The 27,067-nt window shown below is 44.5% G+C and overlaps 1 protein-coding gene across 3 annotated transcripts; it reads left to right on the forward strand.

The window, feature by feature from the left end:
* The first annotated feature begins 83 nt into the window (after positions 1-83).
* On the forward strand, positions 84-26,797 carry mxd1 (MAX dimerization protein 1). 3 transcript variants are annotated; one of them, XM_084339627.1, is made up of 6 exons: positions 84-946; positions 1,678-1,777; positions 8,758-8,787; positions 18,875-18,989; positions 23,283-23,442; positions 25,306-26,797. In XM_084339627.1, the coding sequence occupies exons 1-6, from the start codon at positions 880-882 to the stop codon at positions 25,506-25,508; spliced, it is 675 nt and encodes a 224-aa protein (XP_084195753.1). In that variant the 5' UTR covers positions 84-879; the 3' UTR covers positions 25,509-26,797. The 3 variants fall into 3 exon arrangements, with proteins under 3 accessions (XP_084195753.1, XP_084195755.1, XP_084195754.1); XM_084339629.1 differs by having other exon boundaries at positions 25,309-26,797; XM_084339628.1 differs by having other exon boundaries at positions 1,681-1,777.
* The last annotated feature ends 270 nt before the right edge of the window (positions 26,798-27,067 follow it).

Genomic DNA, 27,067 nt, shown 5'->3' on the forward strand with positions numbered 1-27,067 from the left:
AGTTACAGTAGCTGGCTGTCGGTCAGATCAACAAGCCACTATTTTGGAAGCAGTTTGATAAACACTGTTGTTTCTCTGTGGATGTCAGTCGCTCTCCGCCTCGCCAGCTCGCCGTGATCAATATTAAACCAGCATCGAACTGGACGAGCAGATCACGTCAACTGTGAATCGATCAAGTTGGATGCCATCGTCTGTGGAAGAAGTTCTTGTTAGCTGAAATTAATACTTCTATTAATTTCACTTTAGCCTAGCTAAAGACCATTATTACACTAACCAACTTCCTTTGGTTGACTAGTTGCTCACATAAAGCTAACGTTATATAGCGAACTATCCCAGGTTACAACCTAAACCGTAAATTATCAACTTCTCGTCAGCTCAGCTGGTCTTTTTTTGTTGTTGTTGTTGTGCCAAAACAAAACAAACGCTGACTTCTTTTTAAAAAACAAAACTAGCCTTTTACTCTTTTTGTTTTCGTCGACAATCGAGAAGTTTTTTTCCCCCTCAAGCTGTTTTTGCCGGAGAATCCACCAAGTAAAACTGTAACCTTATAGCCTCGACTAGTCCGCTCATCCCGGATCCATTTAGCCATTTTAACCAGCTGATAGCTGCTATATCACACACTTTATACAAAGCACTTGATATATTGCAAGTTGGCTCAAAATCTCTTGACACTGCTTGCCTTTTTATTATTTGATTCTCATCAACTGACACACACACACAAAAAAGCAGCCAACTACTGAACACAAGGCGACCTGCAGTTGTAGCAAGTGCAGCAGGCTGTGTTGTAGTGTACAGCCAGACCACCGACCTCTGACTGTTATTATTATTATTATTATTGTTATTATTATTATTATTATAATATCGGTGTTATTGTTGAAAATGGCGGCGATCGAATTGGTGCAGATGTTGATCGAAGCAGCCGAATACCTTGATCGCAGGGAAAGAGGTAAAGTAGCACATTGCATTGTTGTGCATTTTTATTTATTTAAAACAAGACACACTCACTGCCCCCTGTTCAGCAGGCGAGTTACTGTCTCCGTCTAAACGCAGTTGTGTGTCCGATTTTATCTCCATTGTCGTTCTTTATTAAAACATACAAACCAGAGTTTACCCTATAACTGTTACTCTTGAAAAATAACAGGGCAAGTATGTATTTTACCCAACAACAACACAATAATGCACTCTCCCACAGCAGGGGTTAATGTGTATTCCAACACGACTGTGAGATGGGTACAATAATTGTATGCACTTGCAGTAACGAGCATGTGATGATGAAACAGAAAATGCATATCTGTCAGATGCAATCATAATGTGCAGGGGGGACATTGTTTTCTTTGAGATTTGATCATGCAGGTCTAAGCGTAACCCCCCCCCCCCCCTCTGTTTTTGACTAGTGGGGTTTACCTCGGTTCAAGATGACATCATTGTCCGAGCAGACGGGGGGAACGGCATAATTGTGTAAAATCTATCTCCTGCACATTTGCAATTCAAAAAGCATTATGTTTGTCATGTAGCATGTGACCAAAGATGACATGTCCTGTTCTATTTCTTGGGTTTGCAGTTTTCTTGCGTTCTTGAGCCGGGCCAATTTTCACCCGGTGACAGTAGTGCTCTCTGCATTCCCAGTTTGATGAATTGCTGTGCATTATATGAGCAATATGTTGTCATTATTTCCAGAAGCTGAACACGGCTATGCCTCCATGTTACCATTCACCAGCAGCAAAGAGAGGGACAACTTGAAACGAAAAAGCAAAAGCAAGAAAAACACAAGTAGCAGGTAAACACTTGACCTAAATCTTTATATTCCACATCATGCAGGCGTCAATACACACCTGAGGACCTGCTAGTATGACTTCCTGACTGTTCTTCACACCTGAGGACCTGCTAGTATGACTTCCTGGCTGTTCTTCACACCTGAGGACCTGCTAGTATGACTTCCTGGCTGTTCTTCACACCTGAGGACCTGCTAGTATGACTTCCTGACTGTTCTTCACACCTGAGGACCTGCTAGTATGACTTCCTGGCTGTTCTTCACACCGGAGGACCTGCTAGTATGACTTCCTGACTGTTCTTCACACATTTTTTTCTTCTTTAACCCCCCCCCCCCTGTTTTCCCCTTTTTAGCTTTGCAATAAGGGACACCCTCTCATATTAAATTGGTCCATATCAATCATTACATAATGTGATAAGGAATGTGAATTTTACTAGCCTGCTGCTAATACACATAGCAGTTTTCAAAGTGGAAAGGAGACGACCAAAATCGGTGTGCCAGAATCCAAAACACATCCCTGGCATCTTCCAAGATTCACAGGCAATCTCAACAATGCCTGTACTGTCGAGGTCTCATCAAATATATGACTATTGAATCCCTCTTGATCTAATGGTGTGTGTGTGTGTGTGTGTGTGTGTGTGTGTGTGTGTGTGTGTGTGTTTATTGGACTTGGGAGGGACATGTTTTGACATACTGTAGCATCCTTTGCAGAGTGTGACTGACAGGACTAAACCGTCAAATGGACACTTTTCAAGGCAGGCTGGGGTCAGTTCAAGGTGGCTGCAGGAGACAGACAGGGAGAAGTCACTGCTCCTTCAGACACTAAATACAACACAAACACACACACACACACACACAGGATGGATCCAAATAATTGAGTATACCATTGAGAGCTTTATAATTGACTTTAACCCTTTCACTACCACACTACAGAATGTTCTCTGTAGTGTGGTAGTGAACGGGTTAACCTTCTGTGGAGTGGTTGTGAAAGGGTTAACCCTTTGTCGTGTGACAGTGAACGGGTTAACCTGTATTGTCGTAGTGAAAGGGTTAAATTTTGTGAGCTGTTAAAATGTTTTTCTGGACAGAACAAAACATTCCCATGTACAGTATGTGCAGACAAATTAGACTACAAACCAGTTTACATGTGTGCTGCATTCATTGTAAACAATGATAATGACCACCACTTACCTGTAGCACCTAAAGCAACTACAGAATTATCGGCCGCAATAATCTGTAGTTGTGCATGTCCCTCGGCCGCAATAATCTGTAGTTGTGCATGTCCCTGACGCACAGACGTGCATACTCACGCACATCAAGGACAGTATTTATATCTAGATTACTAAAATGCACTAATCAGTGTCGGGTTGTGTGTGTCTTTGTATGGCGATGGTGGTAACTCTAGATCTGTAGAGCTAGTTTTGACCGCCTTAATGACCACGTACTACATTGACAAATGCATAGTATCCAGGCCTGGACCTGTGGTTACCGCTTCCGTCGGTTTGTCTAATAATATAAGTGTCAGATTGAGATGCATGCTATTATGTTGCAAGAATGAATCCGCTCCCAATGAAGAGTCAAGTCTCCACATGCTTGTTTGCGGAATGTTTGAAGACATTTTCTGGATGGCGGGGACAATATTGCATTAGTGCTGGCGAGCAAAATAAGCGACTAGCCGCCACAGTGGGTCCCTTCCCGTTGTAGCCATAATGTCATCCGTTTATGCCGTATGATGCACGAACCCTTCAAACAATGCCTCAATTAGCCTACGCCTTAAGCTTTCTCTCTGATACTCCTATGATATGTGGTCAGTCAGCACTGTGATGTTGTTTAGTCTCGTGTTTTCCTAATCTGCAGCTCTTTCCCTCAGTGCCACCTAGGGTTGGGTACCGTTCACATTTGAACCGATACCAGTACCAGTTCCTGGAATTTGGTATCGGTATCCCCAGTGGTACCTTTTTTCGGTACTTAACTCTTTCTGTAATAACACAAAATTGTATTTCAGTTGTAAAAAAATAAATCAAAATGTCTCAATTTCAACATTGTTATTTATTTAGAACATTTTGTTTTTTATTGTTGTAACGCGCCATGCAAAATAAATCGCATTATCATGTATTATGTTTTTAAATGTTAAAATATCAACATTATCTCGCCATCCACAGACCCAAGAGATGGGACAGTAATATATATATTTGTGGAAAAGGCTCCCTCTAGTAATATTACACTCTTATACTAAATATGTAAAGGTACCGAAATTTGGTACCGATTGATCTAGCGCAGTGGTCACCAACCTTTTTAAGCCCAAGATCACTTTTCTTTTTTTGGTGAAGGCAAGATCTACCTATTGAAGCGTTGAGAGAAAAAGACAGCCAAGATTGTACTTTAAACTAAATTACTTTTATTTGCCTGTATTCTAATTACATGCAATGCTTTGGTCCAACATTAAAACGTCAAAGTAGAACTGTAATATGTACTTTCTCAATCAGTGCTAAGTGCAGTCATCTTATGCAGCATCACTTTTCACATCAAAACAAAAGTAGAACTGTAATGTGGACCTTCTCCTATTAATTAACATTGCCAAACATATTTACAATTAGCATTTTATAAAGTAGAACTGTAATGTATACTTTCTCAGTCAGTGCTAAGTGCAGTCCTCTTATGCAGCATCACTTCTCACATCAAAACAAAAGTAGAACTGTAATGTGGACCTTCTCCTATTAATTAACATTGCCAAACATATTTACAATTAGCATTTTATAAAGTAGAACTGTAATGTGTACTTTCTCAGTCAGTGCTAAGTGCAGTCCTCTTATGCAGCATCACTTCTCACATCAAAACAAAAGTAGAACTGTAATGTGGACTCTCATTATTATTAACATTAGAAAATGCTAATTGTAATATGTTTGTCAAAGTAGAACTGTAATATGTACTTTCTCAGTCAGTGCTAAGTGCAGTAATCTTATGCAGCATCACTTTTCACATCAAAACAAAAGTAGAACTGTAATGTGGACTCTCGGGGAAAGATAAAAAAAAAAAATTATCAGGGAAAGATCTACAGGGAAGGTCTCAAAGATCGACCAGTCGATCAAGATCGACGGGTTGGTGACCACTGATCTAGCGGTACTCGGTATTACCGATGTATTTTGGTCGGTACCATTCAAAAGTACCGAGTTCGGTACCCAACCCTAGTGCCCCCCCCCGCATCCCCAGTCAGCCGACACACACTTTTTAATGCCAATGCCGCCACGTTTGTCATCAATTAGATGGGTCCCCCCTTCCCACAGTGCAGTTGACTGGATACGACATGGTATATTATTGACCTTTGCTCTACCATTGAGTAGACTATCAACACTGAGTGACAGATTCATTTGGCCCCAGTTGGCAAGGAGTGGAATTTGGCCTGGAAGGCTGATCATTGATGAAAAGGCATTGTAAGGGTTTTTTGTTGCTTTCCGAACCTTTGTGAAAATGTAGGGCAGGCAGCCCCATTTGAAGTCGGTGGACGCTAGTATGTACACATGGCGAGGGAGCCAGCCCTCCTGCTCCCTCTCCCCGTTGTTTCTCCATGGCGTGGATGTGTGAGCGGTGGGGGAGGGGAGTCATCGTGTTTTCTGGTGTGTGTCAGTAGTAGTGACTTCCCCCTCCCCCTCTCTCTCTCTCTCTCTCTCTCTCTACACACACCTCCCTCGCTCCTGGCAGGCAGTGGAGAGCAGTTTCTCCATTACATAGATGGAGAGAGTCCTCCCCCACCCTTCTCTCTCTCTTGCTTTATCTTTCTCTCTCACACACACTCACACACACACACACACGCATGTGCCATTTATCCAGTATGGTACACTATGGAATCCATATAGCACTCTTGCAACACTGTGCATGAAAACGCACCCTTTCTATGGTTGAGCACTGCAGCCTGTGCTGTGGCTTGCCCCCCTAATGTGGTTGTCTTGGCTATATGGCTACGGCTTTCTGCTGGACATATCAGTTTTACAGTATAATGTAGCCTGGATGGTAGCTTACAGTTTATGGCAACACTTCCACCCCAGTCTCAGAGCCCAAGTCCTAGACAGAGTGTTAAGATAGAAAAAATACTTTATTAATTCCCCCCTATTCAGGGAAAGTAGGAAGTACAGGTTAAGTACAGTAAGTAGGAAGTACCGGGGAAGTACAGATTACTCAGTGCAGGTTTCCCAGCCCCCCCCCCCCCCCCGGCATTGGACTGCAAGGTGTTCCATTTCAACTCATGACCAGCCTACTGTAGACTCTACTGTCCCGTCACGTAGAGCAGCACATAGGAGGGGGGGATTGGCTTCCCCCGGCCTCGTCCACTAGCCTAAAAAAAGTGGGATCAGGTCTTATTAATGCGCGGCCCTGCTGTTATGTCACAAGCGGCTGCCTGCTCCAACGTTGGAGGAATGTGGCCCCCCGACTGGAAGAGGGGCGAAATACAGTCTGCAGAAAGGCCCCTGGATGAGACTATATCCCTACGCTGGCACGCCGCCCCCACCAGTAAACTACACCACACCACACATGTGAAATGGGTTACTCCAGCAGCCCACACACACACACACACCTTTTAGAATCTCCCTCTATAGTATAGAGTCTATACTGAGGTGTAACTGGTGATATTAGGACAGTGTTCGTCCTCATCTGAGGGGTAGGTGGACGGTCTTCACGTATGGATGAACCAGGCTGTGTGCTTGCTTGGTGCAAGGTGAAGACCCTGGCAGGGCTGATGACAGCAGTAGGGCGGCAGAGCTCAAGGGACTGGGCTATTCTGGGAGTGTGGGGGAGTGGGGGGTGTCTGGAGGGAGAGGAGGTGGGGGAGTGGGGGGTGTCTGGAGGGAGAGGAGGTCAGATGGAGGTGGGGGGACAGTTTAACATAGCTATGGATCTTCTGCCCCCCCCACCACACACACACACACACTCTGTTTCACACAGGTCAGCCTGGTGGATTCCCTCCAATAAACTAGACTTGACTTACTGTGTGTGTGTGGGTGTGTGTGTGGGTGGGTGGGTATCTCCTGTGAGTGAATGATGCAGTTTATAAGTCTTTATTTGTCATCAGATTAACACACACACACATGCGATGGGCGACCCACAGGAACACACACACACGCATGCACGCTGACGAAATGTTCTCTGCTCTTCCCACTGCAATGCAGGAGTTGGCGTGGCCGCTAGCACACCTCTAACGTCTCCATCACCTTCAGCGATAATATGTCTATCTCTCTCTCTCTCTCTCTTTCTTTCCCTCTCTCCCTCTCCCTCTCTGCCACGTCTGGTCAGTTGCGTAGGACATCTACTGTATGATCAGTCAATGTGTGGGCCAGCCTGTCTCAGTCTGCTGTTTCTGGTTACTGTTGCTAAGTTTACCCCGTGTGTGTGTGTGTGTGTGTGTGTGTGTGTGTGTGTGTGTGTGTGTGTGTGTGTGTGTGTGTGTGTGTGTGTGTGTGTGTGTGTGTGTGTGTGTGTGTGTGTGTGTGTGTGTGTGTGTGTGTGTGTGTGTGTGTGTGTGTGTGTGTGTGTGTGTGTGTGTGTGTGTGTGTGTGTGTGTGTGTGTGTGTGTGTGTGTGTGTGTGTGTGTGTGTGTGTGTGTGTGTGTGTGTGTGTGTGTGTGTGTGTGTGTGTGTGTGTGTGTGTGTGTGTGTGTGTGTGTGTGTGTGTGTGTGTGTGTGTGTGTGTTGTGTGTGTGTGTGTGTGTGTGTGTGTGTGTGTGTGTGTGTGTGTGTGTGTGTGTGTGTGTGTGTGTGTGTGTGTGTGTGTGTGTGTGTGTGTGTGTGTGTGTGTGTGTGTGTGTGTGTGTGTGTGTGTGTGTGTGTGTGTGTGTGTGTGTGTGTGTGTGTGTGTGTGTGTGTGTGTGTGTGTGTGTGTGTGTGTGTGTGTGTGTGTGTGTGTGTGTGTGTGTGTGTGTGTGTGTGTGTGTGTGTGTGTGTGTGTGTGTGTGTGTGTGTGTGTGTGTGTGTGTGTGTGTGTGTGTGTGTGTGTGTGTGTGTGTGTGTGTGTGTGTGTGTGTGTGTGTGTGTGTGTGTGTGTGTGTGTGTGTGTGTGTGTGTGTGTGTGTGTGTGTGTGTGTGTTTGTTTGTTTGTTTGTTTGTTTGTTTGTTTGTTTGTTTGTTTGTTTGTTTGTTTGTTTGTTTGTTTGTTTGTTTGTTTGTTTGTTTGTTTGTTTGTTTGTTTGTTTGTTTGTTTGTTTGTTTGTTTGTTTGTTTGTTTGTTTGTTTGTTTGTTTGTTTGTTTGTTTGTTTAAAAAAAAAAAAACACAAGCTTCTTCCACAGAACAGGCCTGGGGCGTCAGAATATCCCTGCCTTTTTTTTTTCTTTCATTTTCCTAGAATCTCATTTTGTTGGGTTTTCTGATGGCTTATAAACTCCCACACACACTACTCTCATATACATGTACTACTCTCACACTCTGCCCCTCTCTCTCACACTCTCACACTGCCTCTCCCACTATTTTTCTCTCTCTCTCTCTCTCTCTCTCTCTCTCTCTCTCTCTCTCTCTCTCTCTCTCTCTCTCTCCTGCAACATGGCCTTGGACTGCAGTGATGATAACACACAGACAGGGGAATCTCGCACCGTTCACACAATGGCTGGCTGCAACACTAGCTAATGGCTGTGTTGTCATGTTTACGTTTTTTTTTTTTTTTTATTATCTTTTTCCCCCTCCTTTTTCCTCCGATTTTCTCCCACCCCAATGTTAGTCGTTATGCCAATTCCCAATCCCCGTCCTGGTCGCTGCGCACTTACCCCCCACAGTTGGTCTGGGAGAGTGGAGGCTACCACGTGCTTCCTCCGACACACGTCCAGCCAATCAACCGCTTCTTTTCACCTGGCAGCGCGGATTCTCACTGAGAGGGCGTAGCGTGTGGAAGGATCACACTATCCCCCCTTAGATCCTATCCGCGCTTAGCAGGCGCCCCGACCGAACTGTAGGAGTCGCTGTTTGTTTACGGTTGTTTTAATATGTGTCTCTTGTGTGTCCACAGGTCTACGCACAATGAAATGGAAAAGAACAGGTATGCTACAAACTCATTTTGTGTGTATGTGCATTCGCGAATGCGTGTGAGTGGGCAGGTTATTCCAATTCTTGATCCTTAATATTCATTGATAAGTGCAAAAACAAGCACAGTAGTTAGGCCTAGATCACGTCTCGTGGTCTCGGACACCAAAGACACCATTTGTACAGTATAAGACAAAGGTACATTGATGTGGTGGGTTGTAAAGAACATGGGATGTTACTGCCGACCTGTTTGACAACTATTATTCATGATGGCTTTCTGAGTGTTAACCGTTCAACAACAGGGTGTGGAGAGTGTCGGGCAGTGGGCATGGGACGGGGTTGCACGCCGTGCCACCAGGTCTTTGAGCACGCACATGCACACGTTCCACTCGACTCTGTGCCAAGTACCCACCGGGCTAATTTGCATAACACTAGCTCGGGGGTCGTCAGGTGTGTTCAACTACTACTGTACAGTTGGACCATTCGCACAAAACCCGTGAATGAAATGTCTTACATTCCATCCCTAGAGGCAATTAGACACCGTCTGTATTCGCGAGGGGACATTTAATGCGAATGCGCGGGAGAGCACGTGCACACGGCGCGGGACGTCATTAAAACACAGTGCAACCAGATATAAAATCACCACTGACTGCACCACTGGTGTCGGGACCGGTGTTCCTTCCCCTGCCGTTCCTATTATGGGTTTCTGAGCGGTAACAACAACAGGGTGTGGACTGTGGAGGGTGTCGGGACCTGTGTGTGCCCCTGCCCCTGCTGTGCCCACCAGTGCCTCTGGGCTGCTGGCTGATCCTGAGCACCGCCAGTCGGGCCGCCTGCAGCCTGAATAATAATATACGGGGCCGAGGCCTCCGACTGGGACACAGGGCCGTGTATTTGCGCGTGTGCATGTGAGCGTATGATTGTGTGAAGACACCACCTCATGCATAAATTCACACGCAAGACACATTGATGAATTCACATGCCGGTAGTTTTAAATATTAGCATCTTAAAGCCCTCCATATATTGAACTTGGGGACATTCATAACGTGCGGCTGCTTGGCTTCCACCACCAACTTCATGATAGATGGCCTCATTTAAAAAAGCCAGATTCATAGCTGTGTGTGTGTGTGTGTGTGTGTGTGTGTGTGTGTGTGTGTGTGTGTGTGTGTGTGTGTGTGTGTGTGTGTGTGTGTGTGTGTGTGTGTGTGTGTGTGTGTGTGTGTGTGTGTGTGTGTGTGTGTGTGTGTGTGTGTGTGTGTGTGTGTGTGTGTGTGTGTGTGTGTGTGTGTGTGTGTGTGTGTGTGTGTGTGTGTGTGTGTGATTCAAACAAGATAGGATTTCAAGAGATTTATTTGTCACGTACATACATACACAAGACATGTAGTGAAATGAAGGTGGCCATGCCCGCCTCGATTGTGCATAAATACAAATAATAAAATAGAATAGATAATAAAATAGACATGCTAAAGAGTAATAAGAATAAAATGCAATACAATGCTAAGCTTAAGAATTAAGGTAAAGTACTATATACAATAATTATACTAATGTACAGTTATGTTTCTTAAAGTGACATTTTTTGTAGTGCGTGTGTGAGAGAGAGAGTGCAAGTGAGGATGTGTGGTGTGTGTTGTGTGTGTGTGTTCATGTGTGCTTGTGTGTGGGGAGATCAGTGTTCAGATAGGCTTGTGTGATGTCCATTCACACACTGTATGTTTGCTCTGTAAAGTCCCCTTTAGAATGGCCACCCTTCATCTATCATCACAGGCAAAACAGGAGTGTGTGTGCGTGCGCGCATGTGTGTGTGTGTAACACGACTCTCTCGCCACCACACCTTTTATGTGGAAGTTCATCCCATTCGGTGAGGGGCAATCACTCAGGGGGGGTCAAAGGGGCGAGAGGGAGAGCAGGGTGATATACTATTGACAGGCCGCAGTGCACCACGATGGCCAGGGTGGAGATTTAAGCGGCTGGGACGCCCCCTGTGTGAAAAGCACCATTTCTGCGATTTCTTTCCCCACCGGAGGGAGTTGACCCTGTATGACGTTCCACTCGCCCCACTTGGATCTCATCAAAAGCCTATCGTTGGTCTTAAGCAGCTGCTCTCAGGACTAATCCTATACTTTTAAAACCGTGAACTGTGGCTTGGGAGTGGGGGGGGGCAAATTGGGACACTGAAATGTAACACCAGTTAATGGCCTTGGGCTGAATGCACACAGTATGATAACATGTAAATATAGAAGAGCACGTAGGCCCCAGACACACACTCACCTATTGACACACTGCGCTAGAGCCACGCTGAACCAGATTAACCTGTCGTTGAGCCCTGTGTGTCTGTCTCTCTCTCTCTCTCTCTCTCTCTCTCTCTCTCTGTGCCACGCCCCTGGACCGTGCTCTGTCGCTCCGAGTCAGACGCCACGTGATCGTGAGAGAGGCCTGGTGCTACTGTATATGAGTTGCCGTTAGTTGAGAGATTGTTGTTTAACGGAGACATTAACCAGCCCCTGCCGAGAGCCCTGCTGTTATGTCACAACAACATCGACCGGGTCATTTCTATTCCCACGTTCGGTAATGGCAGTCTCTCCTGGCCTTTGGACCGCATCAGCTGAGAGAAGGCAGCCGGCCCCCAGCCTCCTGCTTTGTATGTGCATGTATTATTAGGGATGGGCATACATGCTGAATTGCTATTGGATAGTCACTGGGAACCCCCGCCCCTTCCTCTTTCACACACGTTAACATGTGATGTTGTTTTAGTAGTGAACCACGTGAGATAATCAAACAAGTGAGCTAGCTGGTCGTTAGCAAACAAACAGCTAGATATCTGGGAGTCGGAGAAGGCTATGAACTGGAAAATGTACAATGTAGCAACTCCGGTCTCTCTTTCTTCCTCTTTGTTTTTTGTCCTCCCAGCTGTTAACGGACTGTTGTAGACCTGTCTCGCTCCTGAGCTGTTGTTGTTAACAGACTGTTGTAGACCTGTCTCGCTCCTGAGCTGTTGTTGTTAACAGACTGTTGTAGACCTGTCTCGCTCCTGAGCTGTTGTTGTTAACAGACTGTTGTAGACCTGTCTTGCTCCCGAGCTGTTGTTGTTAACAGACTGTTGTAGACCTGTCTTGCTCCTGAGCTGTTGTTGTTAACAGACTGTTGTAGACCTGTCTCGCTCCTGAGCTGTTGTTGTTAACAGACTGTTGTAGACCTGTCTTGCTCCTGAGCTGTTGTTGTTAACAGACTGTTGTAGACCTGTCTCGCTCCTGAGCTGTTGTTGTTAACAGACTGTTGTAGACCTGTCTTGCTCCTGAGTTGTTGTTGTTAACAGACTGTTGTAGACCTGTCTTGCTCCTGAGCTGTTGTTGTTAACAGACTGTTGTAGACCTGTCTCGCTCCTGAGCTGTTGTTGTTAACAGACTGTTGTAGACCTGTCTTGCTCCTGAGCTGTTGTTGTTAACAGACTGTTGTAGACCTGTCTTGCTCCTGAGCTGTTGTTGTTAACAGACTGTTGTAGACCTGTCTCGCTCCTGAGCTGTTGTTGTTAACAGACTGTTGTAGACCTGTCTTGCTCCTGAGCTGTTGTTGTTAACAGACTGGTGTAGACCTGTCTCGCTCCTGAGCTGTTGTTGTTGTTGTTAACAGACTGGTGTAGACCTGTCTCGCTCCTGAGCTGTTGTTGTTAACAGACTGGTGTAGACCTGTCTCGCTCCTGAGCTGTTGTTGTTGTTGTTAACAGACTGGTGTAGACCTGTCTCGCTCCTGAGCTGTTGTTGTTAACAGACTGGTGTAGACCTGTCTCGCTCCTGAGCTGTTGTTGTTAACAGACTGTTGTAGACCTGTCTTGCTCCTGAGCTGTTGTTGTTGTTGTTGTTAACAGACTGGTGTAGACCTGTCTCGCTCCTGAGCTGTTGTTGTTAACAGACTGTTGTAGACCTGTCTCGCTCCTGAGCTGTTGTTGTTAACAGACTGTTGTAGACCTGTCTCGCTCCTGAGCTGTTGTTGTTAACAGACTGTTGTAGACCTGTCTCGCTCCTGAGCTGTTGTTGTTAACAGACTGTTGTAGACCTGTCTTGCTCCTGAGCTGTTGTTGTTAACAGACTGTTGTAGACCTGTCTCGCTCCTGAGCTGTTGTTGTTAACAGACTGTTGTAGACCTGTCTCGCTCCTGAGCTGTTGTTGTTAACAGACTGTTGTAGACCTGTCTCGCTCCTGAGCTGTTGTTGTTAACAGACTGTTGTAGACCTGTCTCGCTCCTGAGCTGTTGTTGTTAACAGACTGTTGTAGACCTGTCTCGCTCCTGAGCTGTTGTTGTTAACAGACTGGTGTAGACCTGTCTTGCTCCTGAGCTGTTGTTGTTGTTGTTGTTGTTAACAGACTGGTGTGGACCTGTCTTGCTCCTGAGCTGTTGTTGTTAACAGACTGTTGTAGACCTGTCTCGCTCCTGAGCTGTTGTTGTTAACAGACTGGTGTAGACCTGTCTTGCTCCTGAGCTGTTGTTGTTAACAGACTGTTGTAGACCTGTCTCGCTCCTGAGCTGTTGTTGTTAACAGACTGTTGTAGACCTGTCTCGCTCCTGAGCTGTTGTTAACATACTGTTGTAGACCTGTCTTGCTCCTGAGCTGTTGTTGTTGTTAACAGACTGTTGTAGACCTGTCTTGCTCCTGAGCTGTTGTTGTTAACAGACTGTTGTAGACCTGTCTCGCTCCTGAGCTGTTGTTGTTGTTAACAGACTGTTGTAGACCTGTCTCGCTCCTGAGCTGTTGTTGTTAACAGACTGTTGTAGACCTGTCTCGCTCCTGAGCTGTTGTTGTTAACAGACTGTTGTAGACCTGTCTCGCTCCTGAGCTGTTGTTGTTAACAGACTGCTGTAGACCTGTCTTGCTCCTGAGCTGTTGTTAACAGACTGTTGTAGACCTGTCTTGCTCCTGAGCTGTTGTTAACAGACTGGTGTAGACCTGTCTTGCTCCTGAGCTGTTGTTGTTAACAGACTGTTGTAGACCTGTCTTGCTCCTGAGCTCTTGTTGTTAACAGACTGTTGTAGACCTGTCTTGCTCCTGAGCTGTTGTTGTTGTTAACAGACTGGTGTAGACCTGTCTCGCTCCTGAGCTGTTGTTGTTGTTAACAGACTGTTGTAGACCTGTCTTGCTCCTGAGCTGTTGTTGTTAACAGACTGTTGTAGACCTGTCTCGCTCCTGAGCTGTTGTTGTTAACAGACTGTTGTAGACCTGTCTCGCTCCTGAGCTGTTGTTGTTGTTAACAGACTGTTGTAGACCTGTCTCGCTCCTGAGCTGTTGTTGTTAACAGACTGTTGTAGACCTGTCTCGCTCCTGAGCTGTTGTTGTTAACAGACTGTTGTAGACCTGTCTTGCTCCTGAGCTGTTGTTGTTAACAGACTGTTGTAGACCTGTCTCGCTCCTGAGCTGTTGTTGTTAACAGACTGGTGTAGACCTGTCTCGCTCCTGAGCTGTTGTTGTTGTTGTTAACAGACTGTTGTAGACCTGTCTTGCTCCTGAGCTGTTGTTGTTAACAGACTGTTGTAGACCTGTCTTGCTCCTGAGCTGTTGTTGTTAACAGACTGTTGTAGACCTTTCTTGCTCCTGAGCTGTTGTTGTTAACAGACTGCTGTAGACCTGTCTCGCTCCTGAGCTGTTGTTGTTGTTAACAGACTGTTGTAGACCTGTCTTGCTCCTGAGCTGTTGTTGTTAACAGACTGCTGTAGACCTGTCTCGCTCCTGAGCTGTTGTTGTTGTTGTTAACAGACTGTTGTAGACCTGTCTCGCTCCCGAGCTGTTGTTGTTAACAGACTGTTGTAGACCTGTCTTGCTCCTGAGCTGTTGTTGTTAACAGACTGTTGTAGACCTGTCTTGCTCCTGAGCTGTTGTTGTTAACAGACTGTTGTAGACCTGTCTTGCTCCTGAGCTGTTGTTGTTGTTAACAGACTGTTGTAGACCTGTCTCGCTCCTGAGCTGTTGTTGTTAACAGACTGTTGTAGACCTGTCTCGCTCCTGAGCTGTTGTTGTTGTTAACAGACTGTTGTAGACCTGTCTCGCTCCTGAGCTGTTGTTGTTAACAGACTGTTGTAGACCTGTCTCGCTCCTGAGCTGTTGTTAACAGACTGTTGTAGACCTGTCTTGCTCCTGAGCTGTTGTTGTTAACAGACTGTTGTAGACCTGTCTTGCTCCTGAGCTGTTGTTGTTAACAGACTGTTGTAGACCTGTCTTGCTCCTGAGCTGTTGTTGTTAACAGACTGTTGTAGACCTGTCTTGCTCCTGAGCTGTTGTTGTTGTTAACAGACTGTTGTAGACCTGTCTTGCTCCCGAGCTGTTGTTGTTAACAGACTGTTGTAGACCTGTCTCGCTCCTGAGCTGTTGTTGTTAACAGACTGTTGTAGACCTGTCTTGCTCCTGAGCTGTTGTTGTTAACAGACTGTTGTAGACCTGTCTCGCTCCTGAGCTGTTGTTGTTAACAGACTGTTGTAGACCTGTCTTGCTCCTGAGCTGTTGTTGTTAACAGACTGTTGTAGACCTGTCTTGCTCCTGAGCTGTTGTTGTTAACAGACTGGTGTAGACCTGTCTTGCTCCTGAGCTGTTGTTGTTAACAGACTGTTGTAGACCTGTCTTGCTCCTGAGCTGTTGTTGTTAACAGACTGGTGTAGACCTGTCTCGCTCCTGAGCTGTTGTTGTTGTTGTTAACAGACTGTTGTAGACCTGTCTCGCTCCCGAGCTGTTGTTGTTAACAGACTGTTGTAGACCTGTCTTGCTCCTGAGCTGTTGTTGTTAACAGACTGTTGTAGACCTGTCTTGCTCCTGAGCTGTTGTTGTTAACAGACTGTTGTAGACCTGTCTTGCTCCTGAGCTGTTGTTGTTGTTAACAGACTGTTGTAGACCTGTCTTGCTCCCGAGCTGTTGTTGTTAACAGACTGTTGTAGACCTGTCTCGCTCCTGAGCTGTTGTTGTTAACAGACTGTTGTAGACCTGTCTTGCTCCTGAGCTGTTGTTGTTAACAGACTGTTGTAGACCTGTCTCGCTCCTGAGCTGTTGTTGTTAACAGACTGTTGTAGACCTGTCTTGCTCCTGAGCTGTTGTTGTTAACAGACTGTTGTAGACCTGTCTTGCTCCTGAGCTGTTGTTGTTAACAGACTGGTGTAGACCTGTCTTGCTCCTGAGCTGTTGTTGTTAACAGACTGTTGTAGACCTGTCTTGCTCCCGAGCTGTTGTTGTTAACAGACTGTTGTAGACCTGTCTCGCTCCTGAGCTGTTGTTGTTAACAGACTGTTGTAGACCTGTCTTGCTCATAAGCTGTACCCAAGAGTTAACAGGGCTCCCCTCTCAATACCCTACACAGTATAGGTACTGGTAAAAACAATTGAAATATATATATTTTAAGACTATATTTGCATAAATAGTTTTTTTTTTAATAATTGAACGACTATTAGAACATCCCTAGCATGTATGGAGGTATACTGTGAGAAGATGTGTTTAGAGAGGAGGGAGCATGCATGCAAATAAACAAATCGGTCTCTCTCTCCGGGGGTGAATTTGAATAACCTTTTATTCAAATTTGCACGCTCTTAGTGCAAATAACAATCCACTCACAATAGAGACGGTCCATGATTGCTCGGTACGACAACAAACGAAGGGCTCATCCTCAACCTTGAGCCACTGCCTGCCTGCAACCGTCACTCGTTGGTTTCAGAAAAAGACCGACACACACACCCACCACCCACACGCTCGCTCACTCATTCTGGGCTGGAGTCGGAGGTGTGTGTGTTGTGTAACAGAGGGGTCATGTGCTCACCAACACCCACCACGCCCCACCCAGCACAGCAGCTGTGAGCCGACGGCAGTGCAGAGTGAGAGACGATGGCAGTGGGGAATAGTGAAATGTTGTGTATGTGTTCGATATTTACCTCTGTAGGCGTTTACCTCTGCCTAGAACCAACGCACCTAAAGAAAACTGCAATGTATAATAGAGCCAAAACATATTGGAATAGGATCCCATTACATATCATACGGACGGAAAACAAGGACAGTTTCAAAAATAAACTTAAAGGAGCCATAATCCGGAAGGAAATCAATATGTGTCATGATGCATGAGTGTAGCTGCAGCCATGTTATCCAAACATCTTCCGTTTACTTTGTGGTTTTTTTTAAAGGTATGGTGAAATAACGTTAATAGCGTTATAAATATGGAATAAAACAATAACAACTCGCCACGAGTTAACTCGTGGCTCTGGTCCACAACGCATGGAATCGAATCACAAGTTAACTCGTGGACGGTCCCTATAGTGTTAAAGGTATGGTGAACTGGATTCACCTATGACCTTTTGTTTTATTTTCTATTGATTATGCATGTGATATAATGATATATGACTGATTTACACTGAATGTTTCATATTTGTATGTGTATATCTGTGAGGACCCCAGGAAGAATAGTCAACACGTTGATGAGGACTAATGGGGATCCTAATAAACATAAACATTTATGTTAAATTAGGTATTTATTTATTAGGGATGTACCGACGTTGGTATGGGATTCTTTCTGCTACTTGGCGGATATCGGGCTAAAACAGCGTATTGGTGTCTGGAGAATTTCCTCAATGTATCGCGTAATTTCAACGTGGAATTAAGGAATATCAAAATAAAAGCACACGTTGTTGAACTTGATCATGCATATTATTTATTATAACATTTAATTACAGCACTATGTTATCAATACATGTTTATAAAACGAGGCATATTTAGCCAAAATATGTTGCCAGAACATAAAAAAAGAAAATAATAATAATATATATATATTCTTTTTTAATTGCTAGTGCGTGACCCTGCACTGTCACCTACCCACGACCCCACTTTGGGTCACGACCTGTAGTTTGAGAACCGCTGTGCTTCATGATTCTAATGGAGAAAAAGGATTAGGCAAATATCTCAAAAAAATATATATCATTTGTCCACTGACCCTAAACTAATAATAGTCCATCTCTATACTGTTCAGTAAACTAATGGTCCAACTCTACTGTTCAGTAAACTAATGGTCCATCTCTACTGTTCAGTAAACTAATGGTCCATCTCTACTGTTCAGTAAACTAATGGTTGGTACTCTGTATCTCTAGCAGACGATACCTAAAGTGCTAAGAGTCAATATCTGCATTGAGAAAGTGGCATCGGCACATCCTTAGTATTATTTATAGACCTGGGGAGTGAGGTTCCACCTGTGATTTTCCCTCATTGTATTACAGCCAAAGAGTTTTTGTGTAGGTTCATAATCCTTAACAGAGGTATATATTATTTAATTCTCACACTGTTACAACCAATAAAGGTAAATGTTTTTATTAACTTAATCTTTGAGAAAATGTGTTTCATATTGTAATATTTTCTAGTTTCCATGGTAACTACTACAGTATCCATAAGCAAAGATAAGCCTCTTCGACCAATCACAAGAGCACAACTGCTATGACATTCCTTGACATTCTCGTTGGTTATTGCGGCAATCGCCACCATGTTTGTTTTTATTTTAGCCATCAATAAAAGTTAAAAACATGAAAACTACAGTGTTTAAAAACAAACAAGTCAGTCAGGTAATCATGAGTATATAATAGTGTATTATGTCTGTTGTTTTGACTATTTTGGTTTCGTAACATCGTCCTCTCAGGTCCGCAGCGTTTGCTCAAGACTGGTCGTCAAATGCAAACCTTCCCTGGAAAGATGTAGTTTTGCATTAGGTCTTGTACCCACTTTTTCAAAATGTTCTCAAATGTAAAAACACAGATCTAATTGAATTGTGCTCAGTTCTGCTCCCGTCAAATGTCAGACCAATTGAGTAAGTGGAACCATATAAACCCTCTACCTTGAGAAACTCAAAAAGATTTGCCCAGAACCAGGTGGTTGTTAAAAATCACGTGACTCCTCACGTCTATAGGTGTAGTAGGTCTAGTCGCACCTCCCTGGTCTGATGGCAAATACAGTTGATATTCAAATGGAGCAGAATTCACAGATTTGCTTTCAACCAAAATGAATACTTCCATTACTGTTCAGTCGCTTTACATGAAAAGATGTGTTGTTTGTCCAGAGACAAAAGGTCTGGTGAGTAAGTAATTTCTCCATCTCTCTCTTTTTGCAGACGGGCACACTTACGGCTGTGTTTAGAGCGCTTGAAATCCCTCGTTCCCTTGGGAGCAGAAGCCAACAGGCATACCACCCTCAGTCTGCTGATGAAGGCCAGAGAGCACATCAAGGTGTGTGTGTGTGTGTGTGTGTGTGTGTGTGTGTGTGTGTGTGTGTGTGTGTGTGTGTGTGTGTGTGTGTGTGTGTGTGTGTGTGTGTGTGTGTGTGTGTGTGTGTGTGTGTGTGTGTGTGTGTGTGTGTGTGTGTGTGTGTGTGTGTGTGTGTGTGTGTGTGTGTGTGTGTGTGTGTGTGTGTGTGTGTGTGTGAGTGAGAGTCAAGGGTAGCCTAATCAGTGTTGAAGAGGGCAATTTGTTGACCGCTATAGAGGATAAATGTCTATGTGAGGGGTGGTGTCTCAGAGTAACTTACCTCAATGTGTTAGATAAGCCTGCAAAAGGGGGAGGGAGCTTATGTCATGCCAATTTATTATGTATACAATACATTATACAACAGGTAGGTCCGCCCACGTATTGTGATTAGGGTTGGGCACCGAAAACCGGTTCTAATAGGAACCGGTTCCTAACTTCCGGTTCTGGAACCGGAAGTAACATATTTGAATTTCGATTCTAAATTTCATTTTTTTTTTTTTTTTTTTTTTACTTTACTTTACTTTTTTTTTTTTTTTTTTTTTTTACTTTGTTAATTAATACCCTAGTTACAGTACAGAAACCAAATTAAACTGTATCAAGTCAACTGAAAATGTGAATAGTATGATTTTCTTTTTGAAATAAAAAAAAAAAAAAAAAATCTCCTTCGAAATAAGCTGTGACCTGTTTTGACCTGCACCTCAAAGAATCGGAATCGAGAATCGTTTAGAACAGGAATCGATATGGAGAATCGGAATCGGAACCGGAATCGTTCAAATCCAAACGATGCCCAACCCTAATTGTGATTGTTCGAGAGCGTTCTAAGCCGTGAGTATATTCATGATACACTCACGGTTAAATCACCATGAATATACCACTGCGCTGGCTTTAGAATGTTGTCGAAAGTTTCAACTGCCATTCCATCAAATGGAAACTGTCAACATGACCTACTCCGCGGACAACGTTACGTTTGATTTAACGTACCCGTTAACTATAAACGAGGTAGATATAGAGGACGGGCCTACGTCTAACGGTATTCATAAAAACAGCATTATTAGACATGCCAATCCAACGAAAGATGAGCTGGACGTGCTGCAATTAATCCTTCAACACCACCAAGTCGACGGCCTGGACATTGAACTGGCCCAATTTCCGGAACTGTCCGAGGTGCTGATGACTTTTTCCGACTTTCGCTTGCATTAGACTAATACGTCATTCGTTTGCGTTGCCAAGCTTGTTGATAGCCTACTTCATTTGAAATTCCATAGCAACGAGACATCTTTAGGAACTATTTTTCTACGCCAAGTTCACTGAAGTCGATATAAAATACCCTAGAATTGTCTGTATTCATCCTATATTTCCCCCCGACGCAACCTGTTGTATAAAAGCAATAATACACTCGGAAGCCAGTGGGATGTCATGAATATTGTCGAGCTTCGCTCTCGTGGCTGCAGGCGCATCACAGAGTGGCAATATTCATGACATCGCACTGCTCCTCGTGTATTATTGCATACGCTGCATATAGACACTTTCAGTAGGATTCCGTTGCTTGGGGAACAGCTTTGGCCCAAAAAGGTCTATAGTAGCATCCAACTAAACAAAGCAGAGTTCTATGAAACTGTTAAAACCCAGATAGATGAAACCACAGCTGGATCTATTTAACATTTTTAAACGAATCTATGAAAATAATCAGCCATATTGGCGTCACCACCGCCAGAAGCAGATTGTCTCAAAATGTCACGTGACACTAAGGGTGGGAATCACCAGAGGCCCCATGCAATATTGCAATATTATCACAATATTAAAGTCACAATATTGTAATATCACGTTATATATATACATCATCTGGTTTATCTAATAAGATAAAATGTTCAGTCTGTTCACCTCATTACAATTGTTTTTATTGCAGTATAATGGGATTGCCAAGCAAAACGTATTTTAAAAATGAAAATAAAATCGATACTTGGCATCACTGTATCAATATAATATTGCGATATATTGCTGTATGGATTTCTTTCACCCGCCCCTAATGAACACGCCCCTCTAATGAAATAAAAATCAAATGTATTTGTAAGGCCCGACAACAACACACGTTAATGTCCCCATGGGCCGGACACGTCTTCTTTAAACAAGTCAAGAAGAAACATCACAATAAGTGATGTTACCTGTTACCTGTTTATTGCACAATGTTTTTTTATTGGATTCTATTATATGTTGTACCACTGTATTGCACATCGTTGCGGGCAAGACCACCCGCATTTCATTGTATACTTGTATGCCGTGACAATTAAAGCTCTTGACTTGACTTGACTTGAGAACAAAACAAAACACCATGAAATCCAAAATAAAATGTTAAATAAATTAATGCAACACTCCCAGACACCCCACGCGAAGGTAAGGAAAACCTCACAAAAAAAACGAAGAATAGGAAAAAAGCACCACGGGTAATGTGGAGGGGAGAAACCTTAGAAGGGCCGTTCAAGGGGCGATCTCCCTTCTTAGATGTCGGTGATAGTAGTGTTGCTATGGATGATCAATGGGTGGAGAATAAAACAGGCGAAACAGTTGGTAAGTATGTACATATACGTGTAATAAAACACAAATATTTACATGCAATAGCAACTGGGGTACATAAGAACATTTTGAAAGATTGAAAATAGAATAGAGCTAATAATGGATCCATTTGAGGTATGGGGGCGACGTAGAGAGGGTCGTATCCTCTTGGCCATCGCCACGGGACGTCCACTCACAGGGAGACGGGGACAGGCGTTAGACAGTTTGCGCGTTTGTGATGGGCGGATATAGCAATAGATACATGTAGTAAGCATATATATAGAATAGATACATGTAATAAGCATATTATTATACTTAGGGTTCCTCAAATTTGTTTAGGGTTCCTCAAATTTGTTCTGAGCTAGGGAAGTCAGCCTTTTCCTTTGATGCCTCTAACTCATGGAATGTCCTTCAACTCACGCTGAAATTGGAGGTTCTCCCTTCCCTTGGAATGTTTAAACATATGATTTCAGACCATTGTGTGACTACCTGTAACTGTTTTAGTTGATATTTTTAAATTATTTTGAAATGTTTAAAAAAATGTTTTACTCTGGTGTTTAAATTTCTGTGAATATTGTTTTTATTATGTACTCTACAATCGTCGTTTCTGTAAATGAGTGAAACCTCAGATGCTTACGATTTTAAATAAAGGTTGAAATGAAAAAATGAAAAAATATATGTGAATAGAATAGATACATGTAGTAAGCATATATGTGAATAGAATAGATACATGTAGTAAGCATATATGTGAATAGAATAGATACATGTAGTAAGCATATATGTGAATAGAATAGATACATGTAGTAAGCATATATGTGAATAGAATAGATACATGTAGTAAGCATATATGTGAATAGAATAGATACATGTAGTAAGCATATATGTGAATAGAATAGATACATGTAGTAAGCATATATGTGAATAGAATAGATACATGTAGTAAGCATATATGTGAATAGAATAGATACATGTAGTAAGCATATATGTGAATAGAATAGATACACGTAGTAAGCATATTATGTGAATAGAATCGGTATATAATATGAATGAATATAATGAACACACCCCTCTAATTAATAATAATAATACATCAATTTTGTATAGCGCTGAGGGCGGCTAAGTGGCGCAGTGGGCAAGGCGCTCGCCACTAATGCAGGAGATGCTGGGTGGGTTCGAGCCCAGCTCTCGGCGTTGCTACCAGCTTGGCTGGTCGTTCATACTAACACAATTGGCAGTATTAGGGGGTGGGAAGCTGGTGGGTGGGGATCGGACGTTGTGGACAGCGACTCCTACAGGTCGGTTGGTGCGCCTGCGCAGCAGAATCAGGAAGCGACGAGGGCGGCGTGTCCCTCCCACGCAGACCCTCGCCGCTGAGAGATCGCGCTGGGCAGGTGAAAAGATGCGACGACTGCCTCCTCGTGTACCGGAGGGGACACGCGATGCAAGGCTTCGTCCACATTGCAGCCGACCAGTGGGAGGCATGGCCTAACAGCGTTCGAGACAGGGGAGGGTAGAATTGGACAATACGAAATTGGGATGGGAGAAAAATAGAAAATGGGAGAAAAAGTAGATAAAAAATTAATAAATTTGTATAGCGCTTTTCCGAATGCTCAAAGACACTTTACAGAGCAAAATAAACAATACAGTTTTAGTAGAAACAATTTAAATAAAAAATATTATATAAAACACACATATATATATATATATATATCCTGTACCATGTAGAAGTTGGAGGAGGGCGACCGGAGAGCTCAGCACACGCTGGAGCAGCTGCAGCGAGAGCAGAGGCACCTGAGGAGGCGTCTGGAGAACCTGGGCGTGGAGAGGACACGCATGGACAGCACAGGCGACACCCGCTCCGACGACAAGTCCGACTCGGACCAGGGTGAGTGGCGACGGGGGCAGATTAACCAGAGTACCCGGGTTCATGGCGGAAATACTTGCCGCTTGAAATTGAACCCCGCAATGCCAGAGTTGCCAGAACAAAGCACTTCATTTTCATGGCTCGTTCATTTAATAATATATTTGGGGTTAACAGAGTTTACCTAACTCTTAACCTCTTAACAGGCACCCAGAAAAGTGGTAATTTCTTTTACTTGAACTTGAGGAATGCATGCCTTTTTTGCAAAGCTTAGCTTTATACTTATAGCACAAGCATGAGCCTGGTCTCTTTTGAAAGATAACATTCTGAAGTTACTAATGCAAAAAAGGAAAATCACTTTTAGTCCTAATGAAATAGAGTAACAGAGGTCTGAACTTGAGTTGAACTTGATCTTGTGTACTCGCATGTTTCTGTAGTGGTTGCAAGATTCCATATTCCAATATTCCAGCATAGCGGTATAAGCTGTAAAACACTGCGGTTCCATAGCCTGAAGTCTTATGTAGTACAGGTCCGAATTTGATAAAAATCCGTTCGGAAATGGGTCTTTGAGAAGTCAGAGTAAAACCGAAGCCCAAAGAAAAATCGATTTCCTCATCCAGTTCTCTTCTGAAGTCAGATTCACTTCCCGTTTTCGCTCGTCAACTTTCACCTAGTCCACCTAGTTTCACCAGAGTCCTTTTATTTACATTATATTTTCTGGATCATCCTCAACATCCACAACAAGTTCCATTGCTTGTTGAACGTTATACCTCTTTGTCTTTTTGCCATTTTATTATAAAACCAGGGACAAGAGCCTCTCTCTATCCTCTATTACGCGATCTGTGGAGCGCACTGGACTAGTGAGAAACGATGGTGCTCCCAGCCCACGTGACCGTTTCCATTGGCTATAGTGACAGACATAGATATATGTTATTTGTTACATGTTGCTTCCCATTTACCCACGTTTCACCCGATTGGATAAATGCTGGTGCTCTCGTGCGACATCTAGTGGCTGAATGTTATCTATTGCACCTTTTAAATCACAAATGTTTTTTCCACCAAATTGTTCAATGAACTATGAATAATAGACAAATTGACAACAAGCACCCATTGATATTTACCAGGAATTCCAAGTAAGCAGCTTATATTCCTTCAAGACATGTCGGTACCTACTCGGCTCTCTGTTGAAGCTAATGGTGTCAATTTAGTGACCTATTGGTGACATCACACGTGCAACTCCCGGAAGTAAAGAGGAATGATCCCCTCTCTAGGAGAAGAATGTGGAAAAGGCACTCTTGTGACAAGTTCTGCACAAATAACAACCAGTACAGTCCAAGTCACGCCTCCAAAAGGAGTTAACCATAAGAAAGCATGTTTTTGAGTACAGGACATATTTGACCCTTTCACTGCCACACGACAAATGGTTAACCCATTTCACAACCACACTACAGAAGGTTATAACCCTTTCACTACCACGCTACAGACGGTTAACCGTGTGGCAGTGAAAGGGTTAACCTTCTGTAGTGTGGTAGTAGTGACAGGTTAACCTTCTGTAGTGAAAGGTTAACCTTCTGTAGTGTGGTAGTGACAGGTTAACCTTCTGTAGTGAAAGGGTTAAGAAACCACCTTTTTTTTTTTGAGTGGAGGACATCTTTAAAGACGGAGAAGGCTAAGTGTGTGTGTGTGTGTGTGTGTGTGTGTGTGTGTGTGTGTGTGTGTGTGTGTGTGTGTGTGTGTGTGTGTGTGTGTGTGTGTGTGTGTGTGTGTGTGTGTGTGTGTGTGTGTGTGTGTGTGTGTGTGTGTGTGTGTGTGTGTGTGTGTGTGTGTGTGTGTGTGTGTGTGTGTGTGTGTGTGTGTGTGTGTGTGTGTGTGTGTGTGTGTCCACAGAAGACCTGGACGTGGACGTGGAGGGGACAGACTATCTGCTCGGGGACTTGGAGTGGAGCAGCGGCGGCGTGAGCGACTCGGGGGACGAGCGGGGGGGCAGCCTGCGCAGCAGCTGCAGCGACGAGGGCTACTCCAGCGCCAGCCTGCGCCGTCTGCATGACACCCTGCAGGAGAAGGCCAAGCAGCTGGGCTGCAGCCTATAAGAAGAGCACTCGTCTCCAAGTCCCGCCCCCCGCCTACCCCTCCGCTCTCGTCCAATCCACCCTATCCCCGCTCCCAAGATTGTACCAATTTCCTTCTGGTTACACCCCCCCCCCCCCCCCCCCCCCTTTCCCTAACCCATACCTAGTCTGCCAATCAGACCTCACTACAAGCAGCACCGAGGCCTCTGTACCCAGCCTCTTGTTTGTTTCATATCACACATCCGCTTCCATCCCCCGAACCCCCGATACACTTCTGACAGGCGAGCGCGCACACATGTCCATCCCCATTCGTCCGTCCATCAACCAACCACATCGGAGGGACAAGTCTTCTTGTAGGTACCGCCCACTCCCATCCTCTGCTCCAATCAAAACGAGTGGGATTTAGTAGACACTCCGCCCCTTCTTTTGGTGTCCACCACCCCCCCCCCTGCTCCCTCTCTACCCCTTCGGTTCGTCAGAAGAACGACTTTCAGCCACAGAATGTTGCCACACTACACCCCCACTGCCTCTACTTCTACGGTACGCCTCGAGAGCCGCGGGAAGCACTTATGAGATTTTTAGCCCCTTCGACACACAAACGCATGTCTGTCCTCGATGTGCAACGGCACGGAGCCCTCCTGCAGCGGCAGTGACCCGGACCTGTGTCCCCTGCTTGTCAGGCAACCATCTGAGCATCTGGTATTTTGCACTTAAAAACAGGGATGACTGTCTTGTATAAAGAGAGAGAGAGAGAGAGATGAAAAAAAAAACCTTTGTCATCCTGTTTTAAAAACTAAAGGCCCTGACTGCAGCTATGGTAGTAATACTATCCGGTGAAAATGACATATTGTAAGTCAAAAGAAAAGATCATAACGATGAATTGTTTGCCTGTTCGTCCACGACGGGCCCCTTTCTAAGACACTAAACACGACTGTGTGGTTTTAACGTTGCGGTCGGCAGCAATACAACACTTAGTAACCAGGCTTGCTGGATGGAAGCCTTCAAGTTGATGGCTCTTATAACGGAGAGATTCTCTTGTGTCTTTTTTTTTTAGTTTCATACCCTCTACTTTTATGTCCACGCCTGCCATTCAAACTCGTTATGATGAAAAAGTACAAAAAAAAGAAGAAGAAAAAAACGTGTGCAGCATGAGATTGTGAACGGGTTTTTGGGGCGCGGGCTGAGACTTACGGGGCCCGGAACGTCCTCTTCCTCTCTCTGATGACGGTGGCATTTTTAAAAGCATCTTTTAACGTATGCGTGTGTCGTTGGTCACGTATGAGCTGGCGACAAGGCGGGGGGGGGGGGGGGGGGGGTCACCAGATATTCGAGAAGGGAAGAACCGATCTACTGAAAGCAGTCGGGAGAGACTGCAGCACATTCCACTATGTAGAAAGGAGAGGCAGGTAGACGGAGAGCGTTACCTCTTGGTGGACTGGAGGTCCCGCCCCTGTGGCTTGACGGCAGCAGGTTACCCAGAAGTCTTTGGCCTCGCCGCGGGGAACGCTTATGGGAAAGCCAGGGTCTTCTCCTGTGTCACGAAGCACCCTTTCCTCTCTCTCTCTCTCTCCTTTTGCCTT

The sequence above is a fragment of the Notolepis coatsorum genome, assembly GCF_963971535.1.
Source record: "Notolepis coatsorum genome assembly, contig: SCAFFOLD_546, whole genome shotgun sequence".
NCBI classification, from domain to species: Eukaryota; Metazoa; Chordata; class Actinopteri; order Aulopiformes; family Paralepididae; genus Notolepis; species Notolepis coatsorum.